At 40.4% G+C, this 17,640-nt stretch overlaps 1 protein-coding gene and 1 long non-coding RNA gene across 2 annotated transcripts; one reads left to right on the top strand and one right to left on the bottom strand.

Annotated features, from left to right (window-relative positions):
- The first annotated feature begins 1,093 nt into the window (after positions 1 to 1,093).
- LOC104947471 (uncharacterized) lies at positions 1,094 to 5,116 on the top strand. Its single transcript, XR_798566.1, has 4 exons — positions 1,094 to 1,257; positions 2,729 to 2,787; positions 2,880 to 2,910; positions 4,566 to 5,116. It is a non-coding gene; the product is annotated as an uncharacterized lncRNA (long non-coding RNA).
- Positions 5,117 to 12,236: 7,120 nt separating this feature from the next.
- LOC104947472 (nuclear receptor subfamily 5 group A member 2-like) lies at positions 12,237 to 17,003 on the bottom strand (the record flags this gene model as incomplete). The annotated part of the gene is made up of 3 exons (XM_010773484.1): positions 12,237 to 12,965; positions 15,087 to 15,234; positions 16,884 to 17,003. Coding segments are annotated over 3 exons (522 nt in total), but the record flags the coding sequence as incomplete, so codon positions are not given.
- Between the last annotated feature and the right edge of the window lie 637 nt (positions 17,004 to 17,640).

Here is a 17,640-nt window from a genome sequence, read left to right as displayed (position 1 = left end):
TAATAATCGGACCGATTTCAATAATGTGCTATGTCGCTGTGGGCTACCTACTGTCATGATTTAGGCCACTTTTAATGGGGTTTTGCCCCTCGTTTTCCCTGTTTTTTGTGGGTTTTGCATGACTAAATTGATCGTAACGATATCAATTATGCGAGTTGCAGTCACTTGGGCTCCGCGGCCTATCAGCCGTCATGATTTCCGAACCTTTTCTGTGCTTTTGCCGGTCGTTTTCCCTGTTTTTGGGTGTTTTTCGCAGGTTTATCGGTCGCTGCGCGACCGATTTCAAAAGGGTCTTCGCCGACCTCTGGTCTCAGACCCTAATAAAAGAAGCCTCCCGTGAGTTACTACAAGCTATAAATTAAATTTTAAAAACGTTTTATAGAATAAAAGCTCACTGTGGGACGTTGTAGAAATGCGTGTGTGCACCACGACAAAGGTGCCTCATTCACTTTACATTGGGGTTGTTTGCGTGGTGCCGACACGTAAATGTTGCAAAGTTTGTGACTCCACCACGCAATGCGGTGTTAAGGAGTCGTGGTGGAGTCACGCATTCTGGTGAGATCAGGTTGGTCTGCGGAGAGCATTTCTCCGCGATCCCAACTTAGTAGCCCGAAAAACGTTCACCCATTTAAACAGTCGTGGTAGATACCTGGTTTGTTTTAAACATCATAAATACACAAACAACAATGAATACTTACAGGTTGAGGTTGTGTACCCGAATCTCCCGCTGGTTCAAACAAAGCAGGAACAGCATCGTTCTTCAGTGCCCCGCTGTACATATCCGGCATGAATCGCTGAAAGGTTTGGGAAGCTTTGTTTCGTGAAAGGCTGGCAGAGGGTGCGGCCTCTGGGTGTCCCCACGTCAGAGTGCCCAGGAAGTAAACAATGGAAAATGAGAAATCTCCAACGAGGCGTTTTGGGGCAGAATAGACTGAGTTAGAGTTTTACTCGCTACAGGGTGTACTTTGAGGGTTTTTGAGTCTGCAGACCGTTTACATGCAGACAAACCTTCATAACACACAAGGGGAAACATAACCGGAAAAGCATGACATGGGACCTTTAATGCTTTTCATCACTTTGAAGAACTTCTTTCTTATGATGTATTTCAGAACTGTTCTCAGCCCACCAGCTTATTACCTTCTCAGAGGGCCCCGATCACCTCCTGGGGCCGCAGTCCCCCGACTCCCTCCAGCCCAGACACTAGTGAGACCTCCGGACCCCCCAGTTCCACCTCCACGTCATTGGTCATCAAGAACGGTAGGCTGAATGACCCGGAATGTGCTGAAGCTGGAAATATTTGGTGTAGACCTAGTTCAAATTGTGTTTGACATTATTTATTTTTTAAGAAAACAGCACCACAAAATGTAATCGTTTTTTGTCTAATGTCAAATGTATTTTAGTGTTGAAGGGAAGGGAGGCGCAGACCGTCTGCAGCAGGAATAAGTCTGAAGTATTTCAGAAGGAGGGGTTCAGTCTGCGTTATGCAGGCAGAGATACTTGCAAAGAATATATATATGTTTATTATACGGTTACATGCCGATTTACAGAGGCACGTTTCCCATACATGGAGCACAATGCATCTCAAATTTGACTTTCTTCTCAGAATTTGACTTTTTTTTACACGTCAATTCTTTTTTTGAAAATGTCACTTCTTTTTTTGGATTGTGACTTTTTTTCCAGAATTTGGCTTTTCTTTTTAAATCATTTTGTGACATTCTCACTGAAGAGACGTGCAATTATTTGCCCTAGACTTCTGCTTTCAGTCCTAGTTAATCATGAAGTTATTATTACCTTATCCAATACTAATCCAATGCAGAGGCAATAATGTAATATAATACATTATAATAATGATAATAATTACTATTATATATATATGATATATTTATATATGTATCTTTATATAGTCTTAGAGTTACAACCGGCCCTTTGAGTGCAACCATAATGCTGATGTGGCCCGCGATGAAATGTAGTTTGACACCCCGCTCTAGCTGCACTGAAAAATGGAAACGTTGACTTTCATTAAATGTATTATGTCAACAGATTTCACATTACTGTATTAGGTTAGTTAAAAGCAATATTATTAGGTTTAAATAAAATATAATAGGTTCAACTTAATATTATTGCTTTCAACTAACCTTATACAGTAATGGGAAATCTGTTGATGTAATACATTTTATTAAAGTCAACGTTTCAGTTTTGTGTGTACAACTTCCTCCCACTAATATTATTATGGATAATATTATCTGTTTCCAGCCAGCAGCCAGTAATAATAATATCAAGCAGGCGGTTATATAATTTCAAAAGGTTTTACCAAAAATGACTTAGTAATAGCTTAGTAATACTGTGTAGTTTGCAACCTCATTTCCCATTTCGTGCATTACATTTGCGCTCATCATTGTTTGCTCTTTGCTCTCTTTCTGAGCGAAATAAATCCTGGTTTTAGAGTCCTCATAAAGGGCATGGACTGGTTCTTATGAACTGAAAAGACAGTGGACCTATTATCAAAACCTCAAGTGCTGTAGCAGTGTTTATCCCACCTCACATCTTAAGATGATTCATTGGAAAGAAGATGAACTCTTTCTGGAAAGCACAACCTCATGACCTGCTCCATTCCTCCTTAGCTGTGGACTCTCACTTACTACTCTATGGATTTTCTTTGTCTTACATGTTCTGAATCATGTTACTCCTGAAAGGGAAATGCAAACTTTAAGTTGTTATTGTGTTTCAGAGAGCTTCAGGAAGGAAAGCTTTGTGAGTTTCTCTTTAAAACCAGCATCAGGAAACCAAGTGAGTAACATGCATGCATCATCACTGCACTGCTGTCACATGTCACTGTTAAAATACAACTTATATTGTGTATGTTTTTTCCATTCAAACAGGTGGTCCAGCTGACAGGGTACAAGCCATCAGGTACTACCTCACTTGATCTTAAGATAATTGAAGTGTTGGTATTAGTTGATAAGATTAGATGAAATTGATACCACACAGGGAAAGTCAATGTAGCAGCTTCAGCAGTTAACAAGAACAGGCGCATAGTGAAGATACTATAAAGTGTACTGAAACAAATACATCACAAATTAAGTGAGGAGATAAGGACAATGCAATCATAAATGAAATACAACAAACTGAAGTGGGCATGCTGGATGTTGGGTGAAGCATCAAGTCAGAATCAAAGTGTGTGAACAAAGTGTATGAAGCGCAGATAGAAAACAGAGGGTTAGAAGTAGAATAAGTGTGATGTCCAACTGCTGTCATTAAAGAGAGAGACCTGCAGTGGTGCTCATTCAGTCCTATCAGATGTATATGTGTCTTTTATATAGCCCTGTACCACAAGCAGGCACGTGCAGAGGGTGTCAGAGGGGCAGGGGCCCAAACAAAACTGTTTAAAGTTTGTTACTTGTTACTTTCACATGAATCTATGCCTGGAATAACATATTTTGTGACAGTTTTAGAGGATATTAAATGTATATATTTAAAACAAACTTAAGTTGGATGTTGGTTCAAACACTGAAACACAACAGTTCATTAATGCTACATGCAAAAAAAGGAAAGGGTACCACTTTGTCAATAAGGCATTCAGATTACACCTCAGAAACAACAGGCAATAAGAAGACCAGTGATACTAAGAATATTAGAGATAAGATTACAGAGTTGCAGCGTGCTCGTGTTCTTCACTGATTATTATCCAACACACAGGGCTATGATGACTGGTGGAACCACCGACCTGGTGCTTCATGTTAGGAATGCATTACGCTCTAACTGCTCCTTCAGAACAACAATTACATGTATTCAAATGACAGATAAGGGAAATTCCACCTTATTTATGTTGACTAAATTATCTATATATTCCAGTTTTGTAAATTATTTTTACTATAAGCAGAAGTATTCTGTCATTGTGGCTCAGTTTGGAATGATGCTGTTTTTGATGAGTGTTATTTAAAAAAAATCTTAAATCTGACAAACAGAAGATACAATGTTTCTGTCATGAAACTCATTTGAAATGCACTGGGTAGTGTAGAGAGCATGAAGGTATAGTTACTTGAATGAAAGCAATGTAAAACTGACTGGAGGACAGAGAGTAAAAGGTTTTATTTTCCCTATGGTCTCTGTTTACCTGCGCTGTGTGAAAACTGCCCGCGAGGCTTTTGTTCCTATGAATGAGCAGGCAAACACAACAGATGGTCCCCACGTTTCCAGTGGGTCAAGTCACTGTCGATGGCTCTAAATTGCCTGGCAGTAGGGAAAAGGAAGTTTTTAGATTCATTAAATGTTGAGCCGTCTGGGAGGAGCGCCTGATGGTTGGTGTTGGAGTGCTGCTTGGTGTTCATTGTTGACCGACGAGACAAAGCAGAAGTTCATTCCCTTAATCAGGAGCGCACGAGGCCGGCTATTCACGCCGTCGGCCATTAACTACTCCAACACCTGCTCTCTCTCCCTCCACCTTTCATCTCCCCCTTTCTCCTCCTCTCTTTGTACGCAAACACATTCACACTCCTGAAGCAGAAACATTAAACATCAGCTTGAGATGAGTTGTCGCTAACACATTTCACTTTATTTCACCACAGGTTGTTGAACTGCAAATGGACTGGATCCTGATACAAACTGAAAGAATGGACACACACACACACACACACACACACACACACACACACACACACACACACACACACACACACACACACACACACACACACACACACACACACAGTTCCCACCTGAAGATGTGCACTGCTGCCACAAACACACACTGCTAAGAAGGAGAGTGAAATCAAATAAGGAAGGAAAGATGAAGAAGTGAAATCTTCTTCTCACATTGTCACTGCTCTGTTCCCAGATCAGATCCACGTTCCCTTATTTTGGGTTAGGTCTATGACTGCCTGCCAGGGGGTCCTCAGCTCTGCAGGAACCCCCTGACGTCTCCAGTAGAGCAGTGGTGTAACTTTTCTAATTTAAGCAATACACATACACTAAGAACAACAAGTCTGTCTAAGAATGATCATGTCTATCACCAGTTCTCTGAATCTCAATGTGAGCTGATCTCTTCAAAGTACAAAATATTGTTTTAAAGTGGACCTATCATGCTATATTTGAATAATATAGTGTAGGACCATACCTATATAAGGCATATTTATACTTTTTATTTTTCAAAATACCAAACAGATCATGCATTTTAGCCATTCCTCATTTCGCTCAATTTAACACTGTCTTTGCATGGGCTGATTCTGTGAGAACAGCACCATCTACAGGCCTGGCATATGTACTACAGCGTCTCCAGCGCTTTCCAACGGCAATGTCCGTGGCTGTCTCCTCCTGATTGGTGGAGTTGGCCCAATAGCCGTAGCGCCACTTCTGTGACGTCATAGAAGTGTTCAAATCTGGATCAGTCTGTATCAGATCTGTTGCAGCCCCTTTTTAAGAGATTTGGGTATGGAGGAAAATAGAGAGGGTTGTGTTTTCTGACACTTGGTGAGTTCCCTGGAACACCGGGGACACATATTCATGTATAAAAGACGTACAAAAGTGCATTTTGCATGATAGGTCACCTTTAAGTTTAAAAGGGTTAGCTCAACCAAATAACACATGTGTTATTCGCTGAGGTTATTTTAAAATAGCTAATTCAAGAACAAATATAAAAATACTTTGATTTCTGATAATTAATTGGTAAATCACCAAGAAAACAAACCTTTGCGAATGATTTATCTGATCATTTCTGAGATTAAATTCTCCAAATAAAAGGAATAATCTTTCAAAGTACTGCTCAAGCTGATGAGATGGATCTAACCTTGTATAATCAATCCATTTGGTTCCTTTACAAAAAATGTCATGGAGAATGTGGAGAAATTTCTCGGATATATATTACTTTACAAACTCAGAAAATGTTTGTGTTTTGTGAAATCAGATGATTTCCAAGAACAAACTCCAACAAGATAATTTTTACTCAACATATAGCCCCTCTCAATTTAGATAATACATGTTATTGATGATCTGTTTGAGGTTAAAACATTATTCCTGAAGTGACAATTGCCATCCCATTTCCCCAAAACAACACGGCTCATTAAGATCACACTTGGAATGATCTTAATGAGCCAGCCCTTATGTGTGACAAATATTAACGCTGGGCTTCCTTCTCACTGTCTTTGTGTTTCATGTAAATACATCTACAGCTAGCAGTAAATCCAGCTGAGCACAAAGAACTAAGACATGTGGCTCCAAATATGAAAACATAATCTGTTTCATGACGTGTTGTCTAACAGTTTCAAAACATTTTCGATGTGGACGACTACGTTTGGTTAACCTCCCTGTACACTGCGTTTACTGTCTCCCTGTTGTGATTGGATGGTTCTGTAAAGTACTGAATGAGACTGTGCATGCAGCTGAGCATGGAGCTGTGGCAGAAACACATCCCACAGATATTCTGAAGAGACAGGGAGCACAGGTCTCTTACTTTAAACACTCTCTAAAACATTAGCTTTAGATACTGCAGATGTGTTTCTCCATTGTTCCCTCTGACTGACAGCAGGATGCACTGTGAGTGAAAGGCTGGGCTGTCACACCATGCTGAGTGTGTGAGAGCGCACCTGAGGTGTGTGTGACTCTGCTGGACTTAGTCAGCCTTACGTGCCTGTTCTGAAGGTCAAAATTGTGTTCTCACTCGTGCTCAGTAGTGATGTTTTTAGGTGAAAAAACATAGCAGGACTGTAGCAGTTTCACAGTTCAACACTGGTGATAATCTGACTGGAAACACACTGTGTGTTGCCCTCTGTCTGCTCAGTGGCATGTGTGTGTGCTGGCAGATTATCTGTCTGATCTATAGGTGCTGTCCTGTGGCCTCAAGTCTGGTAATCCTGTCCGTGACCAGGTTCTATTTCCCTCTGAATAACACACAACAAGCAAATAAAATACTTTTTCTGACGAGATAGAAGTTAGACATTTTATCATGGAGAACCACTCTCTCTGTAATGTTAGGTTAAGGTTTTCCACAATAACAGGTGGGCTCCATTTTTTGCTCAGAAGGCAGACTTTCCTATCTGTAAGAAGATAATCAACTTTGTTTAAGGTGTCTGCAGTTACTTCTTCTTTAAAATAAGCATCAATATTTAGCAGATAGCCAATCGAATATCAGAGCTGCAAAACGGAATTGGCCCGACTTGGAATGAAATTGGGGCCATCCACTTTCACCACCAAACTTAATCCACAGGTTCTACAAGTAGACATGCTGAAGATGGACAATGGAGGAACAAATCAATTTTGTTCCACAATGAAATGCTATCACTCTTTTTAAATGATAGATGTGTTTCTAAGACTGATGTTGGATGTTTAAAATGAAACTGATGTGAATAATGGCTCTCTGATGTTAATAGGTCAGACAAGGCTGAATAACAGCCACACTATGACAGCTGTAATTCATGTTGTATGAGCTCTGTATCATTTGTGCACAACTGATGAATGTTGTGTAATTATAGTCGACACACACGGGGAGCTTACTTCACTGAAATTTATTGGTTTAGTGCTATTACAATAAAATATATTTAAAGAAACAAACGTTTTGGTCACTTTCTCTTTTGGGAGAAAAAAACACTTCAGTTAAAGACGGAACTTTCAACTCACAGGTAAATAAAAGTGAACAAGAGCCAAAACAAAGGCAATATCAAGAGAATCACTTCCACATGGCAGCGATCTGACCTCAACGTAAAGCGTAGAACTCTTTCGTTTGAAATGTATCTTCATCTTGCAGTAGATATTCACTTCACAACATAAATATACTGTACATAATGATAACACAGAGCTATCTCAACTGGAAAACCAAGGTTTACCAAGGTGTGTATGCTTTCAGGCAGAAATTCAGTTAAGGCAGGCGGAGTGATTGTCTACGATACCTGGAGATGGACCAACGAGGAATGGTTTTAAATGTCGAGCTGCACAATATCACAAACATCTTGAGACCGAGTCTTTGGTCTTCAAACAGGTATCATCGCTGAGAGGCATGTGCTTTAAAAAGAGTGTGACACTTTTCATACATCTGGGAGTTCGGTTAAGCCCCTGTCACACTGTCCAGGAATTGACACCAGATGGACACACGAATATGGAATTGTGAATTTTGCACGAAGATTGACCCGAAGTTGTTCAACAGCCAAGCAACAGCCGGAGCAAGTACGATGCCTACAGAAAGCACCCGAACCACACACGAAAATATGGTCGTAGACTTTACTGATGATTTAGAATGTATCCAGACTCAACGTAAGAGCTTGTGCCTCTTCGGGTGGTGCTAACATTTAAACATATACTTTATTCTTTACTTTCTCTGTCTTTATATGTAGATTAGAAGACATTACTTATCTCTGTCATGTTGTTTCCACAACAACAATAACTTCCTGTCAACATCGTAAACTCGCCTTCAAAATAAAAGCATCTAAATAAAACAGGAAGTTAACCTAAGTTACATTTAAGACATACAACTGAAACGAAAGTAACAATCACAATGTAATATCCTTTTCAGTTTCACAGAACACAAATTGGGTTATTTAAATAATATGTTTACATGATTTTGTTGTGCAATAAATGCAATCTCGATGTCATCGTACTATAATACGATGGCTACACGACGGCATTGCGAGGGGTTCACGTAGTCGTGTTGCCTTCCTAAGATAATCGAGCAGCTTCTTGTTTCCTTCGTATTGTCTTTGTGAAGCGAAAAATGCCTGATGGCACCGATGATCATATGAAGTAAAGACGAAGATGACACGATTTGACAAGATGCCCTCACGCTGGCCTTACAAAGGGCAACATGGACACACAAATTCAACACGATAATGAACCTTCGCAAGGTCCTTCGGCAATTTTTTGGCATGCCAAAGATTTTGCCACCGCTCACGAAGTTGCTGCCGGAGCCTGAGAAACTCCTCCGGCGGTCATACGATGGCTTAAGATGCCCTCACGAATGGCCCAATGTTGTTACGATCAGAGNTTTTATATTTGCATTATTTTTGAAAGTGCAGCACGTTTTACCTATTTAGCCACCGTAGTATTTTGATCATATTGAAAAAGAGTGACCTGAATGCTGGTGCCAATCATAAAGCCCCTGTCACACTGTCCCGAAATTGACACCAGATGGACACACGAATATGGAATTGTGAATTTCGCACGAAGATGGCCCCTTAGTTGGTCAACAGCCAAGCGACAGCCGAAGCAAGTACGATGCCTACAGAAGGCCACACGATGGCACCCGAACCACACACGGAAATATGGTCGTAGACTTTAGTGATGATTTAGAATGTATCCAGACTCAACGTAAGAGCTTGTGCCTCTTCGGGTGGTGCTAACATTTAAACATATACTTTATTCTTTACTTTCTCTGTCTTTATATGTAGATTAGAAGACATTACTTATCTCCGTCATGTTGTTTCCATATCAACAACAACTTCCTGTCAACAGCGTAAACTCGCCTTCAAAATAAAAGCATCTAAATAAAAGCAGGAAGTTAACCTAAATTACATTTAAGACATACAACTGCAATTTCAGTTTCAAGAACACAAATTGGGTTATTTACATAATATTTGTACATGATTTTGTTGTGCAATAAATGCAATCTCGATGTCATTGTACTATAATACGATGGCTACACAGCACTATTGCGAGGGCTTCACGTAGTCGTGTTGCCTTCCTAAGACAATCGGGCAGATTCTTGTTTCCTTCGTATTGTCTTTGTGAGGCAAAAAATGCCCGATGGCACCGACGATCAGACGAAGATGACACAATTTGACAAGATGCCCTCACGAGGGCCTTACAAAGGGCAAAATGGACACGAAAATGAAATTCGCAAGGTCCTTCGGCAATTTTTTGGCATGTCAAAGATTTTGCCACCGCTCACGAAGTTGATGCCGGAGCCTGAGAAACTCCTCCGGCGGTCATACGATGGCTTAAGATGCCCTCACGAATGGCCCAATGTTGTTACGATCAGAGCCGAATTTGAACATTTCCTTTATCGTGTGTCCATCTGGTGTCAATTTCGGGACAGTGTGACAGGGGCTTTAGGGTTACACACGTGTTTTCAACATAGTACAAGAAATCGCAAATAGTGTTTCACTGGTAACTCAGGCTGCTGATAGTGTGTGTGGGGCTTAGAGGGCCTGCAGTGTTATCTCATATTTTAAATGTATACAACGTGCAGGAATATGTCAGATATCAGGGGAGAGTTTTAGTGACCCACACATTAATCAAATGTATTGTGTCGACAAATTTCACATAACTGTATTAGGTTATTTTAAAGCAATGATATTAAATTGAACCTAATATTCTTTATTGAAGCTTAACATTATTGCCTTTCACTGACCTAATACAGGGATATGAAGTCTGTTGACATAATACATTTAGTCAATGTTTCAGTTTTTCAGTGCATGATGGTTAGACTCTTATGATGATAAGAACAGCGGTTTTGAATTAAAGACAGACATGTTTATTTCTTTAATAATGAACCAAATATGTTGGTCAAAAAATATAACAATATGAAATACTGTGTCCTGGTTCTACTACACTGAAAAAAATCGAGAGTTTACTTAAAAAATGTATTTCTAAACAAATTACACATATCTGTATTAGGTAGCTTTAAAGCAATAATATTAAGTTTAAATACAACATAGTAGGTTCAACTTGCTTTCAACTAACCTAATACAACTATTTGGAACCTGTTGACATAATACATTTTATTTAAGTTAACGTTTCAGTTGTTCAGTATACTCTGAATCACAACACCTGAGTGTCAGTTTGAAAGTGATTCATCACTGACGTCAAATTGCTTCAGATTGAGGAGAGACAATGGAGTGATGTCCGTGGGCATGAGAACTGAGACACATCCTGTTAGCTACCTGCATCAAACGTCTGAAAATATCAACAGAAATGCTGCCAGATGTGGTTGGCGTGGAGTCAGGTTATATAAGTCGAGTCACAGAAACTGAAATCAACACACATCACAGAAATGTGCTGCTCTCAAGCTTCTGTGTGACCTCACATTTTGTTCAAGCACAATGAAAATGCAGCAAATACATGTAAAATACCTGAATTGTGTCTTTTATCAACATTGTTCGATTTTTTTATAAACGTATCTGCTAACATTATTTAATTTTTCTTTTACAAAATGTTCTTCTGGCAACTAAGACATGAAACATGTATGGCTCTGCTGAAAGCACGATGTTAAGTTTTTGGGGGAAGTTTGGTTTCATTTTAAGAAAGTTAAACTGGCTCAAGTTCAATTTGGGTTTACTTTTTAAATATTTCACATTAACCTAACATACCGCCCTGTTTCCATGCCTGCTGTCTGCACTTTGTTTAACGTTGATTTGAAGACAAAGGTGAACAGAATGGCCATTCAGTCTCACACCTACAGTACCGCGTGCTGAAAAGTGACACAAATGTGAGTGTGAACATGACAACTGCCTTTTTTTAAGACTCATTGTTTCTTGAGGCACTGACCTATAATAAAATCATGTTTTTTATAAGGAAACGTGAAACCAAATGTTGCCAGATGATTATTTTCCCTGGCTTTGTCTGCTCCTCAGTCACACGGTGACAGATGCTTCCTTTTGTTAGTCTTTGCTCAAAGAAAGAGAAAAGCAGTTTTCGTTCATCTCTCCATTATCATTCACATGTATGTGCTTATGTTTTGCCACCTACTGTATGTGCTTATGTTTTGCCACCAACTTTATGTGCTTATGTTTTGCCACCTACTGTATGTGCTTATGTTTTGCCACCTACTCCCTGCTCTCCTTCATCTGAAAACATCGCTGTGAACAGTTTGAACCCTTTCTCTGCCTGTGTCCTTCTTTCTTATCTGTATTGTTGCCATGTTATCTCTCCTGGTAAGGGTTTGATGAATAACTGAATACAAATTAGTTTTTCTTAACATTTCTGGCTTCTCTATATCAATATATTACTAAATAGATTAAAATAAAGCTATATTAAACCCCATAGAGCTCCCTTATTTGTTAACATTGGTGTTAAAAAAGGGTAGAGATACGATCAGTAATCTGAGAACACCACAGTGTTTTCATCTAAAAAATATATAATGATTATCTAGGAAGAGTACACTTTATAATCTTCCAAGTTGGATCTGACATTTGGATAAAAATCAATTAATGCTAAATTCAAATTTCTGAAAAGAGGATACAAAATATGATGGGAAAGTTCACATCAGAGCAGCCCTCACACCAGCTATAGACATCCTATACATACCACAATGATATGACGATGTGGATGTTTTAGAATGATAGACAGATATCTGGACACTATGTCTTCATGAGTGTTTAGCATTATTTGATTGAGTCTGAATATTTGCTGGGCAGCTCTGCGGAACGTAGAAAATCTGTGTTCTGATGCTGGATGTGATATTTTGTCATTGAATATAACTTTAAAGGCAGTTCTAATTTTAGATTTTTGAAAACAGGGTAGAAAATCCAGTTTATAAAGGAATGTAGCTCTGCAGGATATGAAACGTTAACATTCAAAATATGCAAACGACCTTGAGTATGGATGGAGCTTTATAATTCCAAACACCAAAGAACATGTTCTCCTCTCCAGCTCAAACAAAAGGCCTCACAAAGATGGCCCAACATAGCCTGTCTATCTTCATCTGATTGTTTCCTCTCACACACACTTTCCCTGCCACACACACACTCTCACCTATACAAACAACACATGACGGAGGAACGTGTGTGTCCCTCACACACAGGCTCTCTTGGCGTGCAGCATCTCGATTAGCAGGTTGTTGCAGGGCACCTCTCCGCTCAGGTGCATGTAGCACAGGTAGTCCTCAGCCTGCGTGCTGAGGCCACGCAGCTCCGGCAGACGCACCACCAGCTGGCTGAACTTCTCCTGGAACTGAGGGTAGGTGGACAGGGCGTACTCCAGCAGAGCCCCGTTCACCTGCTCCTGCACCCCCTCCACGAAGGCCTGGTCCTCCAGCAGCTTGACATCTGTACACACAGGACAGCATGCATCATGTAATGCATTGTATAGTTTTTCACGCCACTGCTCTTTATGATGTATTACCCCCTTATTATTGTTGACATGTGTTTGCCCTACTGGTCACTGTGCACTTTGACAGGGTTGCACTCCAAAAGTCTTGTTGTATATTTTGTAAAATGACAATAAAGGCTTTTTATCTTCTATGAACAGGTTTGGGAGGGGGACGATATTGTTGCTACCAAGTTGGTTTCATCATTTGTTCAGTATCAGAATTGGAATTCCATTATGCATCCCACATAAGGAAATGTACATTGTTACAGCAGTATAGATAGAGAGGAAGAAAAACTCCCCAAAAACACGGCATGCCGAAGCATTTGCAATCAAATCATTTTAAAAAAAATTGACAGAAGTACACATTCAGAGACAATAAGCAACTAATCAGTATTTATAAAACAAGTGTAACATTGTAGAATCATGTGCGGTAGCTGGTTGATTGCAGTGGTAAATAGCATGAACAATTTGCAGCATACTACCTCAGATATATTTTACCTGTATTTCAAGCTACTGTACACATTGTTTTATTGTATAGTACACTATGTTGTTATGTTCAGTAGAATGGTATATTAGAGACTATTCAATTGTATTCTATATATTGTATAATGTTTAGATACTCCTGTGAATATAGGTCATTTTTACTGAGAATTTGTAGTTATTGTTTTTGATTTTTAATGTTTATCTTTATTTTAATTTTTTGTATTCAAATGTTTAAATCATTTTTTGATTCTTTTAGATGTCCATGAGGAAAAGGACATTAAGAAGCTGAATATTCCTCATTAGCTTCCTGATTCTTTAACAAATGACTTAACATTTACATGGGGTGATGGAAAATGTTTAGAAATGGTTCGTACTGTACAGCTGCTCCAAGACAATATTGAGTTTAAAATGTAAAGTTATATAAGTGAATAGTATTATATGAGAAAGAACATTAATGCAATATAAATGTTGAATATTAACCATTCACTTGATATAAAGGATAGCTGCTTAGTATTAAGTTGAGTGCATGGCGTGTGTGTGTGTGTGTGTGTGTGTGTGTGTGTGTGTGTGTGTGTGTGTGTGTGTGTGTGTGTGTGTGTGTGTGTGTGTGTGTGTGTGTGTGTGTGTGTGTGTGTGTGTGTGTGAGAGAGAGAGAGAGAGAGACAATAGCCAAGCCCTTCTGTGGACCATTCAGCATCAGCTGAGCACATCTTGGAGAATCCATTCACACAGTAATTAAATGTTCTGAATCATCTTTTCAAACTGCTTAAGGGCAATTAAATTACCCCCGACAAACCTGACTCTGAAGATGAGGGAGTGCGAGAGTGCGAGCAGAGAAGCCGCAGGCAAACACAGCAAATATTTTCTGTCTATGACAAGTGCTCTCTCCATTGAAAAGCTCTTTGTTCCCCGCTTGCCAGCGCTACACAGCAAACACTTCTGAGAATCTGGGGAGGCACGTCTACGCTCTCTCCATCTGCACAAGCCGCAACATGAATGTCGGCTCTGCCATCGAATGATAGACCCATCCATTACGCTTCTTTTGAATGCCATTAGTGGACAATGGAGGAGGATGTCTTTGTTAATGTTGGCTTTTGTCAACCCTAGAAATTTAATTAAGTGAATTTATTGGAGGGAAAAAGGCCAATGTGGATGTCTGTAACCTTACAGATATACGTAGGTAGGTGTTGCAGATAATCTGCAATTGTGAAATGTTTTCATTAAAATGTCAATGTTGCTATTGAAATTCCGCCAAAGCACTGCATCAGTATGGCCCTGCAACCCTGCAAGATGATTGATTTTCACAATAAATCACGGCATTCTTCCAGAAACACACAATCCAAAGACACGTTGTCGTTCAAAGACATTCATTTACTCGTACTAATACTAAAGTATAATAAGAGACTATTATACTGTATATGGAATACGAAGGCTGCTCTGTTTTAGCCTGTCAAACCTGTCCCGAGCCTTGGGCAGGGATAAACCTGTATTTTCTGATTATGAGTGAATAGAAGTCATTATTATTTTTTTTTTAATTTGACACTTTTCTCTGGCCAAAGCATCTGCACACTTATCACAGCATGAGGCGGACTCACTGGGGTTGAAGAGGAGCAGGAACTTCATGCAGGCGGTCTCTCTGCGGTCCAACTGCAGGGCCCTCAGCCGGGCCACCAGCTCCTGCCCCCGCTGCACCAGCCCCGACAGCGTGGCCTCCGCCTGGGACAGGACGAACGACAGCTCCACCTGAAAACAGAGAACTGGTTAGCGTCAAGAGGCGCAGCCGGTGAAGCCCTGCAGCACCTCTTTTCACCCTCTGTCTGAAACCAGACCCCAGTCTGCTCTGATTGGTTGGCTGGCTGGCTCTGTTGTCACTGGACACCAACATAGAGATGTCCCCCCCCCCTTAGCCCTTTGACGTACAATGTGTTGTGTGAATAGAAGTGTGAATGTTACATAGTGATGTCAGTATCGTTTCTGTCCTCAAAAAGTCTAAACCCACCAGCCTCAACGACTACCACCCAGTGGCTCACCTCCATCATCATGAAGTGCTTTGAGCAGTTAGTCCAAACATTTATCACCCCTTCCCTCCCTCCCTGACTCTCTGGACCCCCTGCAGTTTGCCTACAGAGCAAAAGGTCACCCTCAGCCTCCACAACAGGATGGAGCTGCCCTCCATGGAGGACCTCTACTCCCTTTAACTTTTTCATTAGAAAACTGCTTCCAAATATTTCAAAAAGTACATAACATGTTATTTATGTAGATGCGCTTCAATACCGTAGACAAGCCTCAAGGAGCAATTTAGGATTCTGTTGAGCAGGGGGCAGGGATGGAGCCGCTGACCCTCTTATGGGATGCTTAATTCACCCCTGTGTCACAGTCGTCCATATAATAAGAAGTCTGAAATCCTACCGGCCTAAAGTATGTATTCCAATGTCAAGCACGTACACATATCAGTACTGTACCCTTAACACACAGTAAGAACAGAAAAACTACCGTTTATTTTTGCCAATAATACTCTGCAGTGTGTCAAATGTGTTGATATAAATGAATATCGACTGTATTAACCTTTTTAATATAATGTTTGCCGGTAAATCATTCAAACCTGAAACACATTCATCCAAAATGTATATATATATATATATACATTTTAGATGTATATAGAAACACAAAAACTGAAAGACGTGGCCTGCTCCTTAAAGTGTCAATAAGGTTATGAAAAAAAGATTGTTATTATTATCCTATGTAATGTTACATCAACTCTTTGATAACATTATTGAATAAATGTCAGGATTAAATGTCTCCTCATGTCACCCATTTGACTGTCTGGCCGTATGCAGGCGGCTCCAGCTGAAGGCTGACCTGCTGACAGAGCTTTGTCAGAGGAGCACAGGCTGCTTGTGGACCACAGAAGCACGGAACACTTTGTGCACAAATGAATGAAAATCTCTTTTTAATTTAAACTGCTTTAATGCATTCCACAGTTGGTTCCAATGGGGTGCGGTGGGTCACCATGCCTTACAGGGTTACTCGGAAAACAATGTACCTTTCATCTGAGAGAACACACACCTTTTTGGAGGAAACAGTCTATGTATACATTTTACATGGCATTAAAAATAACCAAAACATTTTGAGTTTTAAGGATCAAAGAAACGACCATCCATGGCTCAACTATAAATATGTCAGCACTACTATCAACCTTACATGTGACTGTAAATTGTCACACGAAAAAGGTCCTTCATTCATCTGGTGTGAAAGCTGGTTGAAACAATGACACACTGGGCCTGCAGTCCAGAGACCGGAGGAGAGCCAGAGTGACCACATGTTGAATGCAGTGCAGGGCAGGTATACGAGTGTGTGCTGAGAGGAAGGTGTGTGTGTAAGGGGGTTGTTACCTCCTGGCCGGTCACCAGCAGGATGCTGTCTTCCTGTCCATGTTGCACTTGTCTGAAAATGTGATCGAGGACCAGAAGTTCAGACCAGCAGTTATGGAGCAGCTTCATTTGATCTCCCACCTACAGGAAACACAGAGAAAGAGGGACGATACATTATGTTACATTACATTACATTGCATTTAGCTGACACTTTTATCCAAAGCGACTTACAATAAGTGCGTTCGACCAACAAGATACAAACTTGAAGAAAACAGAATCATATAAGTACATCAGGTTTCATAGAGCTAAAACATTTCAAGTGCTACTCAACTGGCTTTAGATAAGCCAGTCCTTTATTAGTATATAAGTGCTTTGTTAATAGTTCTATCGCTCGAAGTGGAGTCAAAAGAGATGAGTTTTCAGTCTGCGCCGGAAGATGTGTAAGCTTTCTGCTGTCCTGATGTCAATGGGGAGCTCATTCCACCATTTTGGAGCCAGGATAACAAACCCACGTGTTTTTGCTGATGGGAACTTGGGTCCCCCTCGCAGTGCGGGTGCAGCGAGCTGTTTGGCTGATGCAGAGCGGAGTGCACGTGCTGGGGTGTATGGTTTAACCATGTCCTGGATGTAGGAAGGGCCAGATCCATTTGCAGCATGGTACGCAAGTACCATTGTCTTGAAGTGGATTCTAGCAGTTACCGGAAGCCAGTGAAGGGAGCGGAGGAGCGGAGTGGTGTGGGAACATTTAGGAAGGTTGAAGACCAGACGAGCCGCTGCA

This window comes from Notothenia coriiceps, unplaced genomic scaffold (genome assembly GCF_000735185.1).
Source record: "Notothenia coriiceps isolate Sejong01 unplaced genomic scaffold, NC01 NC01_scaffold00012605, whole genome shotgun sequence".
Classification (NCBI taxonomy): domain Eukaryota; kingdom Metazoa; phylum Chordata; class Actinopteri; order Perciformes; family Nototheniidae; genus Notothenia; species Notothenia coriiceps.
The sequence above is the reverse complement of the archived record's forward strand: the minus strand, read 5'-3'. Positions and strand labels throughout refer to the sequence as shown.